The sequence below is a fragment of the Heterodontus francisci genome, chromosome X (assembly GCF_036365525.1).
Source record: "Heterodontus francisci isolate sHetFra1 chromosome X, sHetFra1.hap1, whole genome shotgun sequence".
Classification (NCBI taxonomy): Eukaryota; Metazoa; Chordata; class Chondrichthyes; order Heterodontiformes; family Heterodontidae; genus Heterodontus; species Heterodontus francisci.
In genome coordinates this window covers 10,954,306-10,974,760 of record NC_090421.1, presented here as the reverse complement: position 1 = coordinate 10,974,760, position 20,455 = coordinate 10,954,306, and the positions used below count along the sequence as shown (strand labels likewise).

The window sequence follows — 20,455 nt, the reverse complement described above, 5'->3', positions numbered from 1 at the left end:
CTATTCCCCTGATCATCTTATAAACCTCTATCATGTCACCCCTCATCCTTCTCCTTTCTAATGAGAAGAGGCCTAGAATGTTCAGCCTTTCCTCGTAAGACTTATTCTCCATTCCAGGCAACATCCTGGTAAATCTCCTCTGCACCCTCTCCAAGGCTTCCACATCCTTCCTAAAATGAGGCGACCAGAACTGCACACAGTACTCCAAATGAGGCCTTACCAAGGTCCTGTACAGCTGCATCATCACCTCACGGCTCTTAAATTCAATCCCTCTGCTAATGAACGCTAACACCCCATATGCCTTCTTCACAGCCCTATCCACTTGAGTTGCAACTTTCAATGATCTATGCACATAGACCCCAAGGTCTCTCTGCTCCTCCACATGCCCAAGAACCCTACCGTTAACCCAGTATTTTGCATTCATGTTTGTCCTTCCAAAATGGACGACCTCACACTTTTCAGGGTTAAACTCCATCTGCCACTTTTCAGCCCAGCACTGCAACCTATCCAAGTCCCTTTGCAGACGACAATAGCCCTCCTCGGTATCCACAACTCCACCAACCTTTGTATCATCTGCAAATTTACTGACCCACCCTTCGACTTCCTCATCCAAGTCGTTAATAAAAATCACAAACAGGAGAGGACCCAGAACTGATCCCTGCGGCACGCCACTGGTAACTGGGCTCCAGGCTGAGTATTTACCATCTAAGACCACTCTCTGCCTTCTATCAGTTAGCCAATTCTTAATCCAACTGGCCACATTCCCCACTATCCCATGCCTCCTGACTTTCTCCATAAGTCTACCATGGGGGACCTTATCAAATGCCTTACTAAAATCCATGTACACCACATCCACTGGTTTACCCTCATCCACTTGCTTGGTCACCTGCTCAAAGAATTCAATCAGGCTTGTGAGGCAAGACCTACCCCTCACAAAACCGTGCTGACTGTCCCGAATCAAGCAGTGTCTTTCCAGATGCTCAGAAATCCTATCCCTCAGCACCTTTTCCATCAACTTGCCTACCACCGAAGTAAGACTAACTGGCCTGTAATTCCCAGGGTTGTTCCTATTCCCTTTCTTGAACAGGGGCACAACATTTGCCACCCTCCAATCACCTGGTACCACCCCCGTCAGCAGAGAAGATGAAAAGATCATTGCCAGCGGCTCTGCAATTTCATCCCTTGCTTCCCATAACATCCTTGGATATACCCCGTCAGGCCCGGGAGACTTGTCTATCTTCAAGTTATTCAAAAACCCCAACACATCTTCCCTCCTAACGAGCACTTCCTCGAGCTTACCAGTCTGTTTCACACCGTCCTCTTCAGTAATACACCCCTTCTCATTCGTAAATACCGAAGAGAAGTACTCATTCAAAACCTCACTTATCTCTTCCGGCTCAACACACAGTCTCCCGCTATTGTCCTTGACCGGACCTATGGTCCCCCTAGTCATCCTCATATTTCTGACATACGCGTAAAAGGCCTTGGGGTTTTCTTTTATCCTACCCGCCAAGCATTTTTCATGCCCTCTCTTAGCTCTCCTAATCCCTTTCTTCAGATCCTTCCTGGCCATCTTGTATCCCTCCAGAGCTATGCCTGTGCCCTTTTTCCTCAACTTTATATACGCATCCTTCTTCTTCCTAACAAGACTCTCAACCTCTCTTGTCAACCACGGTTCCCTCACATGACCATCCCTTCCCTGTCTGACAGGGACATGCTTATCAATGGCCCCTACTATCTGCTCCTTGAAAAAGTTCCACATTTCGACCGTGCCCTTCCCTGCCAGCATATGCTCCCAACTTATGGTCCTCAGTTCCTGCCTGACAGCATCATATCTACCCTTCCCCCAATTGTAAACCTTGCCCTGTTGCACATACCTATCCCTCTCCATTACCACAGTGAATGCTACATTCTGTGCTGAGTCAACCGATCTCAGCCATTAGGTGGGACCATCAGCTTCAGAGATGTGTGTGCATGTCTGTGCTCAATGGGAGAGGGGGGAAACCACCGAGGGGTCCTGATGACCCATCCAGTGACGTGTGCTGCAAAGTGGGCATGAGGTGAGGACAGGATAAGTCTCAGACGTGATGCATTGTATGGCCGAATAGCCCGCCAACACTTACAGTCCAGGCTCACATGTGAAGAATGCTTATTTGGGCAGAGCAATGCAGGGTGGATGGAGCCTACACTATTGTAATCACCCTCCCTCACAAGTATGAGTGACAAAAGAAGGGGGAGAAAATAGTAGGGGCGGGCAGTGGGGGAGGTGTTTACCAGATCAAGGGGCACGTGTGTGCAGAACATCTCGAAGGCTGCACAGTCCAATATGACAGAAAGCAACCCCACCATTAAGTCCCATTTACTTAACATAGACTCCTGCGTCACAATGCACTAAGCCCTAAATGTTCTTACAGTGTTAGGTATTATGCGGGAAAAAAAACTAACAATTATACATGCATCCCTCTGGGGAGTAGGGAATATCAGGGCTGGATTCTCAAGCAACCTCGTCTCTTCCAACCCAAACTATTGTTTAAAGGGGAGGTGGGCAATATCTTACAATGGGGACAATCCCTGTTTTTTTTCAAAAATGCACGTGTGGAAATTCCCCAGTTATTCACCAAAACCACCATGTCATTTTCTTACAAAACACATCAAACATACACTTACATCTTTCTTTTCCAAAGTATCTTCAGAGAATGATTGGGGTGGAGGGGGGGGAAACAAGGGGCCGAATTACTAAGATTGCTTTTTTGTCCTTTTTCAATGTCAATGTCAAAGTATCGAGATTGCTCCACCGTCTCAAACATGTATCGAGCTAGCAAAATCCATCACTGTGAGTGAAACTGTCAGCAGGGCTGGAAGCAGCTTCTCAACATGTGGCCAAGGATAGGTCGGGAAATGGTTAAATTACATTCTGCGGTTATTGCAGGAGCGTGCTGGCATTTGGATGCCAGGAGGCTTTTTACAATGCGCCGTGTTCATTGTAAGCTTCATTCAAGGTTACATAAACTTGGCTGTATTCCACTGAGTTTAGAAAATTGTGGGGCGATCTGATTAAGGTGCTTGAAATGTTAAAAGAACCCAATCGGGTAGAGAGAGAGAAACTATTGCCTCTGGTGGAGGAATCAAGGCGGCGGGGACATATTCTTAAAATTAGAGCCGGGTCATTTCGGAGTGATATCAGGAAGCATGTCTTCCACACAAAAGCACTGCGGAGGTCAGGATTCTCTTCCCCAAAAAGTTGCGGATGTTGGAGGTCAATTGGAACTTTCAAGACAGAGATTGATGGATTTATGTTGGGGAAGGGTATCAAGGGATTTGCAGCAAAGGCGGCTAAGTAGAGTTAAGGTCCAATCAGCCAAGACCGAATTGAATGCTGGAACAGGCTCGAGGGGCTGAATGGCCTCCTCCTGCTCCAGCTTTAAAATACTACAGATGCAGCCAGCGTGGCTTAATTACAGGAGAAACATCCCACGGCATTTCACAGGCATGTTATTAGACAAAATTTGGCACAGAAAGAGATATTAGGATAAGTGACCAAAAGCTTGGTCAAAGAAGTAGGTTTTAAGGAGCATCTTAAAATGAGGAGAGAGGTGTAGAGGCTGAGAGGTTCAGGGAGGGAATTCCAGAGCTTAGGGCCTCGGCTGCTGAAAGCATGGGCACCAGTGGTGGAAGGATAATAATCGGGGGTACGCAGGAGGTCGCACTTGGAGGAGCACAAAGATCTGCAGGTTTTACGGCTGGAGAGGTACAAATACTTTCACAGAATTAGATACAGCACAGCAACAGGCCATTTGGCCCAACTGATCCATGCCAGTGTTTATGCTCCACACAAGCCTCCTCCCATCCTATTTCATCTCCCCTATCAGCATAATATTCTATATCTTTCTCCCTCATGTTCTAAACTAGCTTCACCTTAAATGCATCCATGCTATTCGCCTCAACCACTCCTTGTGGTTGCAAGTTCCACATTCTAAGCGACTAACTATATTCATGGCCTAATTTTGGTCTCCCCCCAACACCCCCTCCAAAGAAGCGGAAACATCTTCTCTACATCGACCCCATCAAATCCTTTCATAATCTTCAAGACCTTTCAAACAGGATGAGATTAACTCTCCTTTGGAAATCATCAGAATCAAATGATTATTAAATGCAAAAGATTCCACAATTTCATTGGGGGCTTAATTTGTCCTGCTACAGAACCAAGAGAGCTTCAAGCATCAAAAACAACACAGCACGCCCACTTTCTAAAAGGACCCACCATCCAACAGCAGGAGAGCACCCACAGCCGTCTGTTACAGTCTAGCAATGTGGTTAAGCTATTAAGCTGGTGAGGCAGAACGTGAAGCCGCATGAACTGTTTCATACTGGTTCAGTGCATGATGACGGGAAGTCACTGATAAAAAGTCTGCAACTTAAATGATAAGCTATTGTCTTCACACGGCAACACAAACTACAGCAAAGGGTGGGTTTCATTTAGCTCTTTCAGGGGCTAGGCTGAAGAGATTTAAAAGCATTTCATACAGTCCGCAAAATAGTTCAGCTGTTGATGTTTTGACCTCCGCTATCAGGCACTGGGTGAAACGCTGTCACTGAGTGACTTTTCCACAGCATGCTTGCAGATAGGTGTGGAATTCCGCCCTCCCTTCCTCCCCGCCCCCAGCCCCTTCCTTTCCTGAATCCACTGACTTGTGCTGGGAGACGAGGAGCAACCCCTTGTTTTGCCCTCCAGGATGAGGCCAGAAGTGCCCAGGTGGAAAATCTCCCCTCACAATCACCACCAGCTTTCCAGTGACTTACCAAGTGGCTATTCGACCTGGGTGTGCCTAAAAAGAACTTGCATTGCTATAGTGCCTTTCACAACCCCAGGATGTCAGGGCCTGTGAAGTACATTTGAAGTGGCGTCACTGTTGTAATGTAGGAAATGTGGCAGACAATTTGTGCACAGCAAGCTCCCACAAATAGCAATGAGATAATGACCAGCGATGTTTTCAGCGATGTTGGTCAAGGAATAAATATTGGCCCCAGGACCCATGGGAAGAACATCCCCTGCTCTTCTTTGAAATAGTGCGGCGGGATCTTAGATGCCCACCTGAGAGGACAGTCAGGGCCTCAGTTTAATGCCTCATCCAAACGATGACGACTCTGACAGTGCAGCCTTGCTCTAAATAATTGGGACGGACTTCAACGAGCTGATTTCATTGGGAGAGAAAGGTCAGGCAAAGTATAACCCAGGCCGCCAATTCGCACTGGGAGTTTCAGCCTAGATTTTGTGCTCAAAAGTCTCTGCTGCGGGAGTTGAACCCACAACCTTCTTACTTAGAGGCAAGCACGCTACCAACTGAGCCACGGCTGACACCCTGGGCTGGAAGTGTCAACAGGACATTTGAATGGAGAGCGGGGTAGGGTGGAACACAACCAAGCCCAATTTTCCTCACTCAATGGCCACCAGGGTCACTGAAGTCAGAAAGTGGCTTGACATTTTCTCCTCTGCAAACCTGTAATGCTGAGGCCAATCATACCAGCTGTACAAGCACCCTTGCCGAGATCAATTAATTCAGCACCGACCAGAGACTAAACCTTGCTGTTCCAAACAGTCGGTACTCATTTCAAGCGCAGCCACAATGCAGTGACTGCGGACTTTGCCCTCACTCCGTTTGTGGAGTGTGCAATTACTTGCACCAAATGGTAACCCAATCCCAATAGGGGATTAAGTCCGTCAGAAGCAGGCTTATTACAGGTAACGGGTAACACCACATTCTGAGAGGGAGCTTGCATGCGGTGTATGCAGTGTCAAAACAGAAATGGATACAAGAGCCTGCAGTTGATGGACAGAGTGGACAACACACGTGTACATGTGTACACACACACTACAAACGGAAACAGGCCATATGGCCCAACCAGTCCAGAATTGGTGTTTAGCCTCTACGTGAGCAAATAGTCCTAATCACATTTATCCAATTCCCACATCCCTTCATCCACTTACTAAATCTAATCTTCAATGTTGACATTTCTTCTGCCTCAACCACAAACCCTGGAAGTGAACTCCACAGCCTCACAACTCCTACCCTCTGTTGTAAATCTCTTCTGTTTAACCTTGTATCTATTGCACTTTATTTTGAATCGCTCAACTACTGGGAACAGTCTGCTTCTACCTCCCCTGTCCCATCCTCTCAGCGCTTTGAAACACTATTGTAGAAACACGCTTAGTGAATATTGAGATCAACTCCCTTTTGGCACTTGACACGAAAACTTCAACTCAATGCACCATGCATAGCAGTGACTTGGGCAAGTACATGAGGGAGAAAGGAATAGAAAGATATCTTCATCAGTGGAGATGAAGGGAGATGGGAGCAGAAATACCAATAGATGAATGGGGCCGAATCACCTGTTTCTGCATTGTAAAATTCCGTCATTCATAGACTATTAATACATTGCATTGTTAATTCAGATTATTTGCAGATGCATTGGGTGGAAGGATCTGTTTGCACTAGAGATGGAAGACCCAAAAAGGGTTAATTCAGTAGATGGGGAGAACAAAACATAGTTTCCCAACATCTGTATTGCTTCACTGGCTGCTCTGGGGCCTGACCACATGATCTCACAAAAAAAACACACTTTTACACAGCCAACAAGTCTGTATTACTGCCCCAGGAAGAATAATTAAGGAGCAGGAGTCGGCCATTCAGTCCCTCACACCTGTTTCACCATTTAATCAATTAGATCTGGATCTAGGCCCCGTGATCCTTACCCATTGTTTTTGGTCCCTGCTCCAATGTCCATTCCCTAGCGACCGACTCCATCCCTCTCCCTGACAACAGTCTGAGATTAAACCAGTCTGTTCACAACCTTGGTGTCACATTCGACCCCAAGATTAACTTCCAACCTTATATTCGTACCATCACTAAGACCGCCTATTTCCACCTCTGTAACATCGGCCATCTCAGCTCACGTGCTGCTGAAGCCCTCATCCATGCCTTTGTTAGCATACAAGTAACATCCCAGTATTAGCTGTAAGTCAGGAAATGGACGGGAGGGACGAACTCTAGAAAATTACAATCACCAGGGAAGTGGTGCAGAACAAATTGTTGGAGCTGCAGGCTGACAAGTCCCTGGGTCCTGATGGACTTCATCCTAGGGTGTTAAAAGAAGTGGCTAGTGAGATAGTTGATGCATTAGTTTTAATTTTCCAAAATTCCCTAGATTCGGGGAAGGTGCCATTAGATTGGAAAATAGCGAATGTAACTCCTTCATTCAAAAAGGGAGGGAGACAGAAAGCAGGAAACTACAGGCCAGTTAGCTTAACATCTGTCTTGGGAAAAATGTTAGAAGCTATTAAAGATGTTATAGCAGGGCATTTAGAAAAATTCAAGCTAATCAGGCAGAGTCAACATGGTTTTGTGAAAGGGAAATCATGTTTAACCAATTTATTGGAGTTCTTTGAGGGAGTTACATGTGCTGTGGATAAAGGGGAACAGGTGGATGTATTGTACTTAGATTTCCAGAAGGCATTTGATAAGGTGCCACATCAAAGGTTATTGCAGAAAATAAAAGCTCATGCTGTAGGGGGTAACATATTGGCATGGATAGAAGATTGGCTAGCTAACAGGAAGCAGAGAGGAGGTAATTTTCTGGTTGTCAAGATGCAATGAGTGGTGTGCCACAGGGATCAATGCTGGGGCCTCAACTTTTTACAATTTATATAAATGACTTAGATGAAGGGACCAAAGGTATGGTTGCTCAATTTACTAATAACACAAAGATAGGTAGGAAAGTAAGTTGTGAAGAGAACATAAGGGGACTACAAAGGGATATAGATAGGTTACGTGAGTGGGCAAAGACCTGACAAATGGAATATAATGTGGGAAATTGTCCACTTTAGCAGGAAGAATAAAAAAGCATATTATCTAAATGGTGAGAGATTGCAGAGCTCGGAGATGCCGAGGAATCTGGGTGTCCTAGTGCATGAATCACAAAAGGTTAGTTTGCAGGTACAGCACGTAATTAGGAAAGAATGTTATCGTTTATCTTGAGGGGAATTGAATACAAAAGTAGGGAGGTTATGCTTCAGCTATACAGGGCATTGGTGAGACCACATCTGGAGTACTGTGTACAGTACTGGTCTCCTTATTTAAGGAAGGATGTAAATTAAAGGTCTGCGAAGGAAACCCAACCGAGCCCGAATGCCGGATCCGGAAGCACGACCCGACCCAAACCTGACACATGTACTGACGTAAAGACTTGCTACCCGACCCCGACAGGACCCAACAACATGTGTCAGGTTCAGGTCACGCCGGGTCAGGCATTCGGGCTCGGTCGGGTTTCCTTTGCAGACCTTTAATGTAAATGCGTTGGAGACAGTACAGAGAAGGTTGACTAGACTAATACCTGGAATGGGCAGGCTGCCTTATGAGGAAAGATTAGACAGGCTAGGCTCGTATCCACTGGAATTTAGAAGAGTAAGAGGCGGCTTGATTGAAACATATGAGATCCTGAGGTGTCTTGACAGGGTGGATGTGGAAAGGATGTTTCCCCTTGTGGGAGAATCTTGAACTAGGGGTCATTGTTTAAAAATAAGGGATCGCCCATTTAAGACAGAGATGAGGAGAAATGTTTTCTCTTAGAGGGTTGTGAGTCTTAGGAATTCTCTTCCTCAAAAAGCAGTGGAAGCAGAGTCTTTGAATATTTTTAAGGCAGAGGTAGATAGATTCTTGATAAGCAAGGGGGTGGAAATGTGGAGTAATCAGTTCAGCAATGAACTTATTGAATGGCAGAGCAGGCTCGAAGGGCTGAGTGGCCTACTCCTGCTCCAAATTCGTATGTTCATATGTTCACGAGTAGCCGCTCTTGAACACTTTTAGATATTCGATATATTGTCCTCTCCCTATAAAATCACATACTCTGTTGCACACCCCTTCAATATACCACACGTGTTGCAAGTCTCTGACAGGTAGTCTTATGGAGAAGAATTATCCTACACCACATCAATCATATAGTTTCCTCTGCCATATAGAGATCCTTTCATTGAAACTTGGCTAGCGTTCCCAAGTGGCTTCAAGAACGAATGAACTTGCATTTATATAGCACCTTTCACAATGTCCCAAAGCACTTTCCAGCCAAGGAAGTACTTTTGAAGTGCAGTCACTGCTGTAATGTAGGAAACACAGTAGCCAATTTGCGCACAGCAAGATCCCACAGACAGCAATGTGACAATGAGCAAACCATCTGCTTTTAGTGATGGCAGTTGCAGGATAAATACTGGCCAGGCCATTAGGGAGAACTCACCTGCTCTTCTTAAAAATATAGCGCCATGGGATCTTTCATGCCTACCTGAGAGGACAGAAAGGGCCTTAGTTTAATATCTCATCTGAAGGATGGTATGTGTGACAGTGCAGCTCTCCCTCAGTACTGCACTGGACTGTCCGCCTGGATTTTGTGCAGAGATCTCTAGAGTGGGACTTGAAGCCACAACCTTCCAACTCAGCAGCGAGAGTGCTACCCGCTGAGCCACAGCTAACACTTAGTTGGTAGATGGACTGGCCAGCGACCCCCTTCCTCCGCCGCTCCCCCCCCCCCCCCCCTCCTCCCTCTAGATAGCTGATTGCAACTTTAGTGGAACCAGCGGCCCTACAAGTTGAGTGCCTGAGTTAGGAAGGAAAAGAAAACCAGGGATGCAATTCCTGATCACCCCACCATTGCCTAAACTCTGGAATTCCCAAACCTCTCCAACACATCTCTGCTCCTTTAAGACAAGCTTATAACTGTCCTAATATCTCCTTACGTGGCTCGGTGTCAAATTTTGTTTGATGTTATTTCTGTGAAGCGCCTTGGGACGTTTTACCACATTAAACGGCGCTATATAAATGCAAGTAGCAGTTGTTGTTTGAGACAAAAGAAATGCACGGGCGCTGATCCAGCACGATAGCATTAATAACATCCACCAAGTAAAAGCAGAATCATTGAAAGTATACAATAAAGCAGCTGGACCGTACTCAGAATTGGATTCCATTCTTGGCTACTGCTCAATACAAGAAATCAGACCTGGTCAAAGTACAGAGAGTATTAAATGGCTCCGAAACAATAACACGGGTTTCACAATTATCAATTTTTCACAACTCCACACTGTAGAGTTAGACTCCCTCCCTTGTGCTGAATTCAGCTCAGTGTCTCTCATGAATGATAACGTCCCTTTTGAAACTCCTGGTTTAACAGTAACGCAGGTCTCCAATAGATGACTTGTACTTCTTTGTGTTCAAGCCTTGAAACAGATGCCCGCGGCTCCCCCGGTGGATAAGTGGGTAAATGCACCAGCTGGTGTGGTGCCAGGGTGATCCGAAGTGCCAATCCCAATTTTTGTGTTGCGTTAACTCATCATAGCAGCATTGCGACAACTTTCCTCAATGTGCCTGGGCACATTAGGTGGGGAAACAGCAGAAACCAGTCAAGGTTTCCACACCTAATCGCTGCATAGTGACCCCACGCTGGAAAGTGCCTGTGTGTGGACATCGAGTGAAGGCAGGACTTGGTTGCGCTGTGATGCCCCCCACAGTCGGTTGCCCCTCGGCACTCGCTGTTCAGGTTCACACGTGAAGAATGGCCATTTTGGTGAGATACTGGACGGCTGCCGTCCCCACGGACCTCTATCGCAGTAAGGTCCAGCGTCCTCTGGGGAGAAAAACCTAACGTGCATTTATATAGCACCTTTAGATAGTAAAACGGCCCAGGTCACTTCACAGGATGGTAATCAGACAAAAACTGACACCAAGCCAAAGGAGGAGATATTCGGACAAGTGCCAAGGAGGTAGGTTTTAAGGCACAGCTTAAAAAGAGGGCACAGAGAGGGGGTTGGGGAGGGAATTCCCGAGCTCGGGACCTCGGCAGCTGAAGGCACGGCCACCAAAGGTGGAGCAAATGATGTCAGGGATGGACTAGGAGGTTGGAATTGGGGGAGCGCAGATATCTTGGAGGGTTGAAGGGTTGTTACAGAGGCAGGAAGGGGGCAAGGTCATTGGGGGGGGGGGGGGGGGGGGGAGGATTTGAACACGAGGTTTAAAAATACTGAATGAGGGGTTGATAGACCAGGAGCCAATGTAGCACAGGGGGCGATGGGTGAATGTCCTGGGCACGAGTTTGGTTATGGGTGGCAGCAAACAATGAATCGAGCGAAAAGCACAAACAAAATTAAGAGTGTGAATCTTCGTGCTACCCAGATAATAATGGTGTAATGGGTAATAATGGTGCGACGTGCAGTTCACCCTCCCTTGCCTTCATGACCCCACAGAACAGCCACACATTACAGACACAAAGCCACAAGATTCCTGAACAGCCCACCACCACAAAGAACCCGAATCTTAAAGAATGCGAACAGATTAGCACCGTCCTGCCTCGTAGACTGATAACCACTCATCTGCCATCTGTTATTGTACTCAATACTGCCCCAGCACAAACCCTCCCATCACTATTTGGTTACAGAATTGAGATATCGCTGCACTGCAGGAATACATCCGGATTTCTTTTTGAAAAGCCTCTGTGGACTCAGCACTTACTACACCAGGGGCCCATTTATTCCGCAAGGTAGCAGCTTTTGCGCCAAGACTTTCTCCGAGCTTGGGGCTTCTTCAACTTGAAAGCGTGGCCCACGAACTCAACACAGCTCTTTTCGTCTACCCTCAGGAGCACCCTATTAAAAAGAAAATTAAACTGCCTTCTGAACCCCAGGTCTGCTTTCGATACAGCCCGAGCAGCACAAAGCTCCCCCCGCCAAGCCTAATATTAAGCTGTGCCAATGTTCTCAAATGGATGGGGGCGGGCGAGGAGGGAGTGAACAGACTGGGAAACAAGTCAGACAGATAGCGGATAGTGCTCAAATTTCTGTTTTCCTCTCAAACATCTGCTTTCTGTGACTGCGAGTGAACTGTCAGCCGTTTGAACGTGGAATTCAGATTCCAAGAGCAAGCTAAGAGACAAGTCTCTCTCTCTCTCACACCAGTTGCCCGAGTTCACTCTGATCACACACACACACACACACACTGAAATACTTCAAGGTGACAGCGTCGTTTCTCTGCATTGCTTTCTACTAGTTTTCAAAAGCCCATCTACGTTTCGTCTAGTAAAAGGGACCCTGTCCCTTTAATTAGCTAGAAAATGGTAACCGTTACTGAGGTTGGGGGGGATGTGGAGGAGGAGAGAAACTTTTCATTCTCCAACGATGCTGAGGAAATAAGGGGGTCACCGAAAAAACAACCGTACAAAATGAAGCTGGAGTACTTGTATTGAAAGAGAACTGATGAAGGACCTGCAGGGACCTGGTTTACATTCAAAGCAAAAAATGAGAACGCCTCACTTACCAAAACGATGGCAAACCTCTCCTCCAGTTCGCATTGTTCAGGCATTGGTAATTTCAACGGCATGATTTGAGCGCTCAAATTCGTCTGTCCATCCAAACTTCCAGTGTTTCCCATTTCATCCGGGGCAAGACAAGAAGAAACTGAAATTCCCCTTTCGTGATTTTCCCCTTTTTGGGAGGGGGGGGGGGTAGTTCCCAAGAATTGACCTCCCGCAGCGGCGGTCTGGTACTCTTCCCAAAACTTTTCAGAAACTACTTCAAAACAAAAACTTGTCCAAAAGTACTTTTCCCAAGTTTAAAGTTTTTTTTGAACCCTCCCCCCCTCTGTCTTCAGAGGAAATACTTTTCCAGCAGATGGAAATTATCCTACAGGAATCATTTCAACTACTTTCTGTCTGCATGCCCTGCTCAGAAACTCCCTGGCTCCATTCATTGTCCAGTGTCAGTTTCACGCAGCCTCTCTGTGCTGAAAGTAGCGAGTCAGCTTCAGCGCGCCCCCATTCACGAACTTTGGAAGGGATCCCTCCTCCCATTGGCCCCGCTGTCTGTCGATCACTCCAGTGACAAAGAGAGGGCGGGCCCACTGAGTCGATGGGGATTGCAGTTCCACTAATTGGAGAAGATTTACTTCTCCCATATTGGCATCTGGAGGCATAGAGGATTGTAGGATTTCCCTAAACAACTTGATTTTTTTTCTTTCATATTTTGGGGAGTTAGGAGGTGGCTTACTGGCCGCAGAATTCCCAGCCTCTGACCTGCTCTTGTAGCCACAGTATTTATTGAGACAATATAAAATCAAGGGTACAACTCGAAAGGGGGTGCAGGAACAGAAGGACCTGGGTGTATATGTGCAGAAGTCGTTGAAGGTGACAGGGCAGGTTAAGAGAGTGATTAATAAAGCCTGCCCACCATCTACAAAGCACAAGTCAGGAGTGTGATGGAATATTGTCCACTTGCCTGGATGGGTGCAGCTCCAACAACACTCAAGAAGCTAGACACCATCCTGGACAAAGCAGCCTGCTTGATTGGCACCCCATCCACAAACATTCACTCCCTCCACTACCGATGCACACTGGCAGAAGTGTGTACCATCTACAAGATGCACTGCAGCAATGCACCAAGGCTCCTTAAACAGCACCTTCCAAACCTGTGACCTCTACCACCCAGATGGACAAGGGCAGCAGATCCATGGGAACACCACCACCTGCAAGTTCCCCTCCAAGCTACACATCATCCTGACTTGGAACTATATCGCCGTTCCTTCACTGTCGCTGGGTCAAAATCCTGGAACTCCCTTCCTAACAGCACTGTGGTGTACCTACCCCACGTGGACTGCAGCGGTTCAAGAAGGCAGCTCACCACCACCTTCTCAAGGGCAATTAGGGATGGGCAATAAATGCTGGCCTGGCCAGAGACACCCACATCCCATGATCAAATTAAAAAAATACAGTATTACGGCTTTATTAATAGGGGCATAGAGTACAAGAGCAAGGAAGTTATGTTGAACTTGTAAAAGACACCAGTTCGGCCTCAGCTGGAGTACTGTGTCCAATTCTGGGCACCACATTTAAGGAAGGATGTGAAGACATTGGAGAAAGTACAGAAAAGATTCACGAGAATGGTTCCAGGGATGAGGAATTTCAGTTCTGAAGATAGATTGGAGAAGCTGGGACTGTTTTCTTTGAAGAGAAGGCTGAGAGGTGATTTGATAGAGGTATTCAAGATCATGAGGGATCAGGACAGAGTAGATAGAGAGAAACTGTTCCCACTCATGAAAGGATCAAGAATGAAAGGGCACAGATTTAAAGTATTTGGTAAGAGAAGCAAAAGTGACATGAGAAAAAAACTTTTTAACGCAGCGATTGGTTAAGGTCTGGAATGCACTATCTGAGAATGTGGTGGAGGCAGGTTCAATCAGGGCATTCAAAAGGGAATTAGACTGTTATCTGAAAAGGAAGAATGTGCAGGGTTACAGGGAGAAGGCGTGGGACTGGCACTAAGTGAATTGCTCATTCAGAGAGCTGGTGCAGACACGATGGGCTGAAAGGCCTCCTTCTGTGCTGCAACAATTCTGTGATACTATCTCATTTTCTCCGCTCTTAATCTGTTCCCTCCTTGCTTTCTCCTTAATTTCCTTTTCCTTTCCTCCCCTGACTTTTCACCTGTTTTTCCCCCCTGCCCATTTCCCATTCCCTTCAAGGTTGTCAGCAACAGAGCAATATTGGGAGTGAGGACTGAATTCCAGAGGGCCAAATGGTCTTTCTTGGGCCTTTTGCATCAGAGTTGTGTCTTGTCCAAGTCTTGTTATTATTGCATGCTTCAAACTGGGGATTACTGCTCGCTCCATCTCACCCTCTATCATTCTCTCCCCCAAACCACCTTGTCCAACCACCTCCCTCCTTGGCGTCCAACACCTTCTAAAGACCCTTTACTGGAGCTACTCCTCCCCCATCCACACACTCCCAATTCCTCCTTACTTTCAGGCTGGCTGCCCTCCTTTAGTATTGCTAACATGTTGGCTGTCTGCCCCACCTCAATAAACATGCATACAATGGAACAACCACCACGAGCATGCTTGCAAACCAAATGCAGCTTTGATACTTCATAGAACAAAGCTCTAAAGGAGCTATGCAAATGCAGGGCTGCTTTAAGTTGGCAGTGCAAATGCAAATCCTTTCCCCCACCCCTAACAACACGTTGCGTCAAACCACCTGGTACAAACGGAAGGGACTTTCTGCAGCAGTTCAAGCGTCCAGTTTCAGCTGTAAACAGTGCGTGACTGGTGGGGGAAATCCTGCTGAAACCAGTCATTTTCTAAAAGAGGACTCGGGTCTTTGTATTTCAGCAAATGCAAATGCAAGAAACGTTTTGGAGCTTGCCAATACGGCAAGATCACAGTTGCAACAGCATTGATTGAATTTGACACACTGCATTCCACGCCATTTCCTCTACAACATTTTCAACTGCACCCTCCTAGCTCACATGTATTAATCTCCATGTGCATTCTGTGGTTTATTGCACAAACTCTATATGTAATACAGACTTCAACCTTTTTCCGATATGCCCCCCTCCTCCCCTCCCTTATCCCATTTGGTTTTCTCTCCAGCTTTCTCTCGCCCTCCTCTGGCTACAGTTAATATTGCTGCATTTGCACGGCTAACAGAAGTTGTTCGGGGAATTTTGATAAAATGTCGCAGGGAGGGGATTTTTTCATGAACTCTGCTGAAAAAAAAAGTTCTGTGGTTGGAATCTCCAGGTTATTTTCTAAATATTCTGTCGCTAACCACATTCAATCACTGGCAGACTCCTCAGAGCAGTCCCTCTGTTGGTTAGCATATTACCAGTTTGAAGCTGCAGTGAGGATTTCTGAAAAGAATTCTGTAAATTCTCCCAGTCATCATTTTAGCTTTGTCACTGGAAGTTGTAACTTTCAAAGGGGAATTGGATATATATTTGAAAAAGGAAAAAAAAATTGTAAGGCTACGGGAAAGCAGAGTTGGTGGGAGAGGGAGTGGAGCGAATTGGATAGCTCTTTCAAAGAACCAGCACAGGCAAGATGGGCCGAAACGGCTCCTTCTGTGTTGTTTGATTCCATGAAGGCACCATTCTTAATGTGTGAGTTCAGACAATGTGATGCTATTCAGTCATGGGGGGCATCATAGCTGAGCCAGATCCTGTCCTTAAGCAACATCCCCCCCCCCCCCACCCCCACCGCCAACCACACACACACACACACACTATTCCAGCAGCAGTCAGCAGATAGCTGTCAGGAACAGGAACACCTGACTGATTTTTCCTCTCCCTAAACCAGGATTGCTGAACTCAGTTGTATCACCACAGCTGCTACCTTGCTTGAGGGAACTAAATTACAGGAGCGTGGATTGGATAATTGGAGTTGGGTGTCAGCCCGATTCGTGACGCTCCCGATTTTCCAGTGAATAAAATCTGGAACACTGTAAATTTGACACACCTCGGTGGGAGTGACTGCCCTTGACATCAAGGCAGCATTTGACCAAGTGTGGCATCAAACAGCCCCAGCAAAACTGGAGTCAATAGGAATCGGGGGGGGGGGGGGGGGGGGGCGGGGGAACTCTCCACTGGTTGGAGTCATACCTAGCACAAAGGAAGATGGTTGTGGTTGTTGGAGGTCAATCATCTGAGCTCCAGGACATCACTGCAGGAGTTCCTCAGGGTAGTGTCCGAGGCCCAACCATCTTCAACTGCTTCATCAATCACCTTCCCTCCATCATAAGCTCAGAAGTGGGGATGTTCGCTGATGATTGCACAATGTTCAGCACCATTCGTGACTCCTCAGACACTGAAGCAGCCCATGCCCAGATGCAGCAAGACCTGGACAACATCAAGACTTCGGCTGATAAGTGGCAAGTAACATTCACGCTACACAAGTGCCAGGCAATGACCATCTCAGACAAGAGAGAATCTAACCATCTCCCCTTGACATTCAATGGCATTACCATAGCTGAATCCCCCACTATCAACATCCTAGGGGATACCATTGACCAGAAACTAAACTGGAGTAGCCATATAAATACCGTGGCAACAAGAGCAGGTCAAAGGCTAGGAATCCCGTGGTGAGTAACTCACCTCCTGACTCCCCAAAGCCTGTCCACAATCTACAAGGCACAAGTCAGGAGTGTGATGGAATACTCTCCACTTGCCTGGATGGGTGCAGCTCCAACAACACTCAAGAAGCTTGACACCATCCAGAACAAAGCAGCCCGCTTGATTGGCGCACCATCCACAAACATTCACTCCCTCCACCACTGACGCACAGTGGCAGCAGAGTGTACCATCTACAAGATACACTGCAGCAACTCACCAAGCCTCCTTTGACAGCACCTTCCAAACCCGCGACCTCTATCACTTAGAAGGACAAGGACAGCAGATGCATGGGAATACCACCACCATCAAGTTCCCCTCCAAGTCACACACCATCCTGACCTGGAACTATATCACCGTTCCTTCACTGTTGCTGGGTCAAAATCCTGGAACTCCCTCCCTAACAGCACTGTGGGTGTATCTACACCCCAAGGACTGCAGCAGTTTAAGAAGGCAGCTCACCACCACCCTCTGAAGGGCAATTAGGGATGGGCAATAAATGCTGGCCGAGCCAGCGACACCCACATCCTATGAATGAATAAAAAAAGACTCATTCTGTACCCAATTCTCCGATTCACGCACTTGTTGAGCGAAGCTCCAAGTTGGGAGTCTCGCCTCGCAAATCGACCCTTGGCCTGTTGGAGGCTTGAACAACTGCAGTGGCCAGTCTCTAACTCCCACACTGTGACACTGAAACAAATCCTAACACCATATCTCAGTAACAAACCATGCAACTGTCAGGAGTAGCGTTCGCGGCCCCGAATTTGCTGGAAAAATAACGGTGGGGTCACGGCGCATTGACGTCGTAACCAATTGTGCACAGAAAGGTCCCACAAACACAAAATAAGATAAATAGCCAGGTTCCAGGGCTGAATGGAGGCCAAGACACCAGTTCAGCTTCTCCTGCTCATCACCACATGGCACAATGGTATCCTTTAGCTTCTGATAGCTATCCAGGAGAGTTCTACTGTCAGGTTTGTGCTTGAGCTCAGGCTCAAACTCAAGCTCAGACTTAGTCACCGTCCAGTAGCCTGCTGGCGCTCACTGTCTAGGGTCACACTTGAAGTACGGTCCCTTGCCTAAGGTATCAGAAGACAACTGGCATCCATGGAACGGTACCTGAGCGAGAGTCAGCACCTTCAGCAGAGATGGGGAATTTCTTTTTCTTTTATTCATTCATGGGATGTGGGCGACGCTGGCCAGACCAGCATTTATTGCCCATCCCTAATTGCCCTTGAGAAGATGGTGGTGAGCTGCCTTCTTGAACCGCTGCAGTCCATTTGGGGTAAGTATACCCACAATGCTGTTAGGAAGGGAGTTCCAGGATTTTGACCCAGCTACAGTGAAGGAACGGCGCTTTGGTTCCAAGTCAGGATGGTGAGTGACTTGGAGGGGAACTTGCAGGTGGTGGTGTTCCCATGTATTTGCTGTCCTTGTCCTTCTAGTTGGTAGAGGCCGCGGGTTTGGAAGGTGCTGTCTAAAGAGCCTTGGTGCGTTGCTGCAGTGCATCTTGTAGATGGTACACACTGCTGCCACTGTGCGTCGGTGGTGGAGGGAATGAATGTTTGTAGATGGGGTGCCAGTCAAGCGGGCTGCTTTGTCCTGGATGGTGTCGAGCTTCTTGAGTGTTGTTGGAGCTTTCTTTTAACAAGAATCATTATAAGTTCAACAAGTATTGTATAAATTGTGGTTCCATGTACTGGCAATGCACCCCTCCCCCCCCCAACCCCACCCTAATATCTGGTATTGTCCCCTGCCTTTCATTTGTGAAGTGACTGTAAAGCACCCAGGGATGTTTTCTACATCAAAGGCACTATATAAGTATAAAACATTGTTGACAGCAGCAGGTTGATGGTAATGATAACTAATAGCCACTTGGGAATCAGAACTGCCATATCACAGTAGGCTGTGGGAACAGGTAGGGTGACATAATGTCAGAGCCCTCGGAACACTGCAACACACCTGGCCTGTGTGGTTCTTGTGCAAAGTGGCTTCAAGGGGATTTGGACAGACTTAATGAGTGGGCAAGAACATGGCAGATGGAATATAATGTGGAAAAATGTGAGGTTATCCACTTTGGTAGGAGGAATAGATGTGCAGAGTATTTCTTAAATGGCAAGAGATTAGAAAGTGTGGATGTAAAAAGGGACCTGGGTGTCCTCGTCAATAAGTCACTGGAAGCTAACATGCAGGTGCAGCAAGCAGTTAAGATGGCCAAAAGTATGTTAGCCTTTATTGCAAGAGGATTTGAGTACAAGAGTAGTGAAGTCTTGCTTCAACTGTATAGAACCTTGGTTAGACCGCACCTGGAGTGCTGTGTGCAGTTTTGGTCCCCTTACCTTAGGAAGGATATTATTGCCATAGAGGGAGTGCAATGAAGGTTCACCAGACTTGTTCCCGGGATGGCGGGACTGTCCTATGAAGAGAGATTGGGGAAATTGGGCCTCTAGAGTTGTATTCTCCAGAGTTTCGAAGAATGAGAGGTGATCTCATTGAAACCTGCAAAATACTTAAAGGGATAGACAGGGTAGATGCAAGTAAGATGTTTCTCCTGGTTGAGGAGTCTGGAACCAGGGGACACAATTTCAAAATAAGAGGGAAGCCACTTAGGACAGAGATGAGGAGGAATTTCTTTACTCAGAGGGTTGTGAATCCAGAGGGCTGTGGAAGTTCAGTCATTGAGTATGTTTAAAGCAGAGATCGACAGATTTCTAAATACCAATGACATAAGTGGATATGGGGATAATGTGGGGAAAAGGGCATTGAAGTGGATTATCAGCCATAATCGTATTGAATGGTGGAGCAGGCTCGATGGGCTGAATGGCCTACTCCTGCTCCTATGTTCCTCATTCCTTCGAGCCCAACCTCTGTTGGGAGGAAATGAAAAAAATGGAGGAATTAAGATCCTTTGAGGGTGTCACTACAGTTTATGTGCAGGTAAATATTTAACACAATAATAATGAATGGATTGGTGTGTTCACTGGACAGTTTAGACCAGTCAGGGTTATTTTGGCATGAGACAGAAGTTAAAGCAGACTGTTATGCTCAGCTATAATAAAAGCAAAATACTGCGGATGCTGGAAATCTGAAATAAAAACAAGAAATGCTGGAACCACTCAGCAGGTCTGGCAGCATCTGTGGAAAGAGAAGCAGAGTTAACGTTTCGGGTCAGTGACCCTTCATCGGAACTAGCAAATATTAGAAATGTCAAAGTTATAAGCAAGTGAGCCGGGGGTGGGGCAAGAGATAACAAAGGAGAAGGTGTAGATTGGACAAGGCCACAGAATAGCTGACCAGAAGGTCATGGAGCAAAAGCAAACAATATGTTAATGGTGTGTTGAAAGACAAAGCATTAGTACAGATAGTACAGTTATGCTCAGCTGTTAGATAACTGGAGAACTTTGAAGCTATTATTGCCACGAAGCATTGCATATTTTTTCTTTACTTTCAATACGATGTTTCTTTTTATTCTCTATCATTCTCCACAAT

General features: G+C 46.6%; 1 protein-coding gene across 6 annotated transcripts in view; it reads right to left on the bottom strand.

Moving 5' to 3' along the window:
- LOC137358585 (formin-like protein 3) overlaps window positions 1–12,811 on the bottom strand; it is a 179,560-nt gene extending 166,749 nt beyond the window's left edge. For 5 of the 6 annotated variants that reach the window (XR_010971245.1, XM_068024592.1, XM_068024593.1 and 2 more), the window contains exon 1: window positions 12,348–12,811. Coding sequence is in view for 4 of the 6 variants with exons in the window: in XM_068024592.1 (XP_067880693.1) it covers window positions 12,348–12,461 (114 nt within the window). In the remaining 2 variants the exon portion in view is untranslated. Of the gene's footprint in view, window positions 1–11,546; window positions 11,675–12,347 lie in introns of those variants that run through there. The other variant, XM_068024594.1, reaches the window with a different exon arrangement.
- Window positions 12,812–20,455: the final 7,644 nt, after the last annotated feature.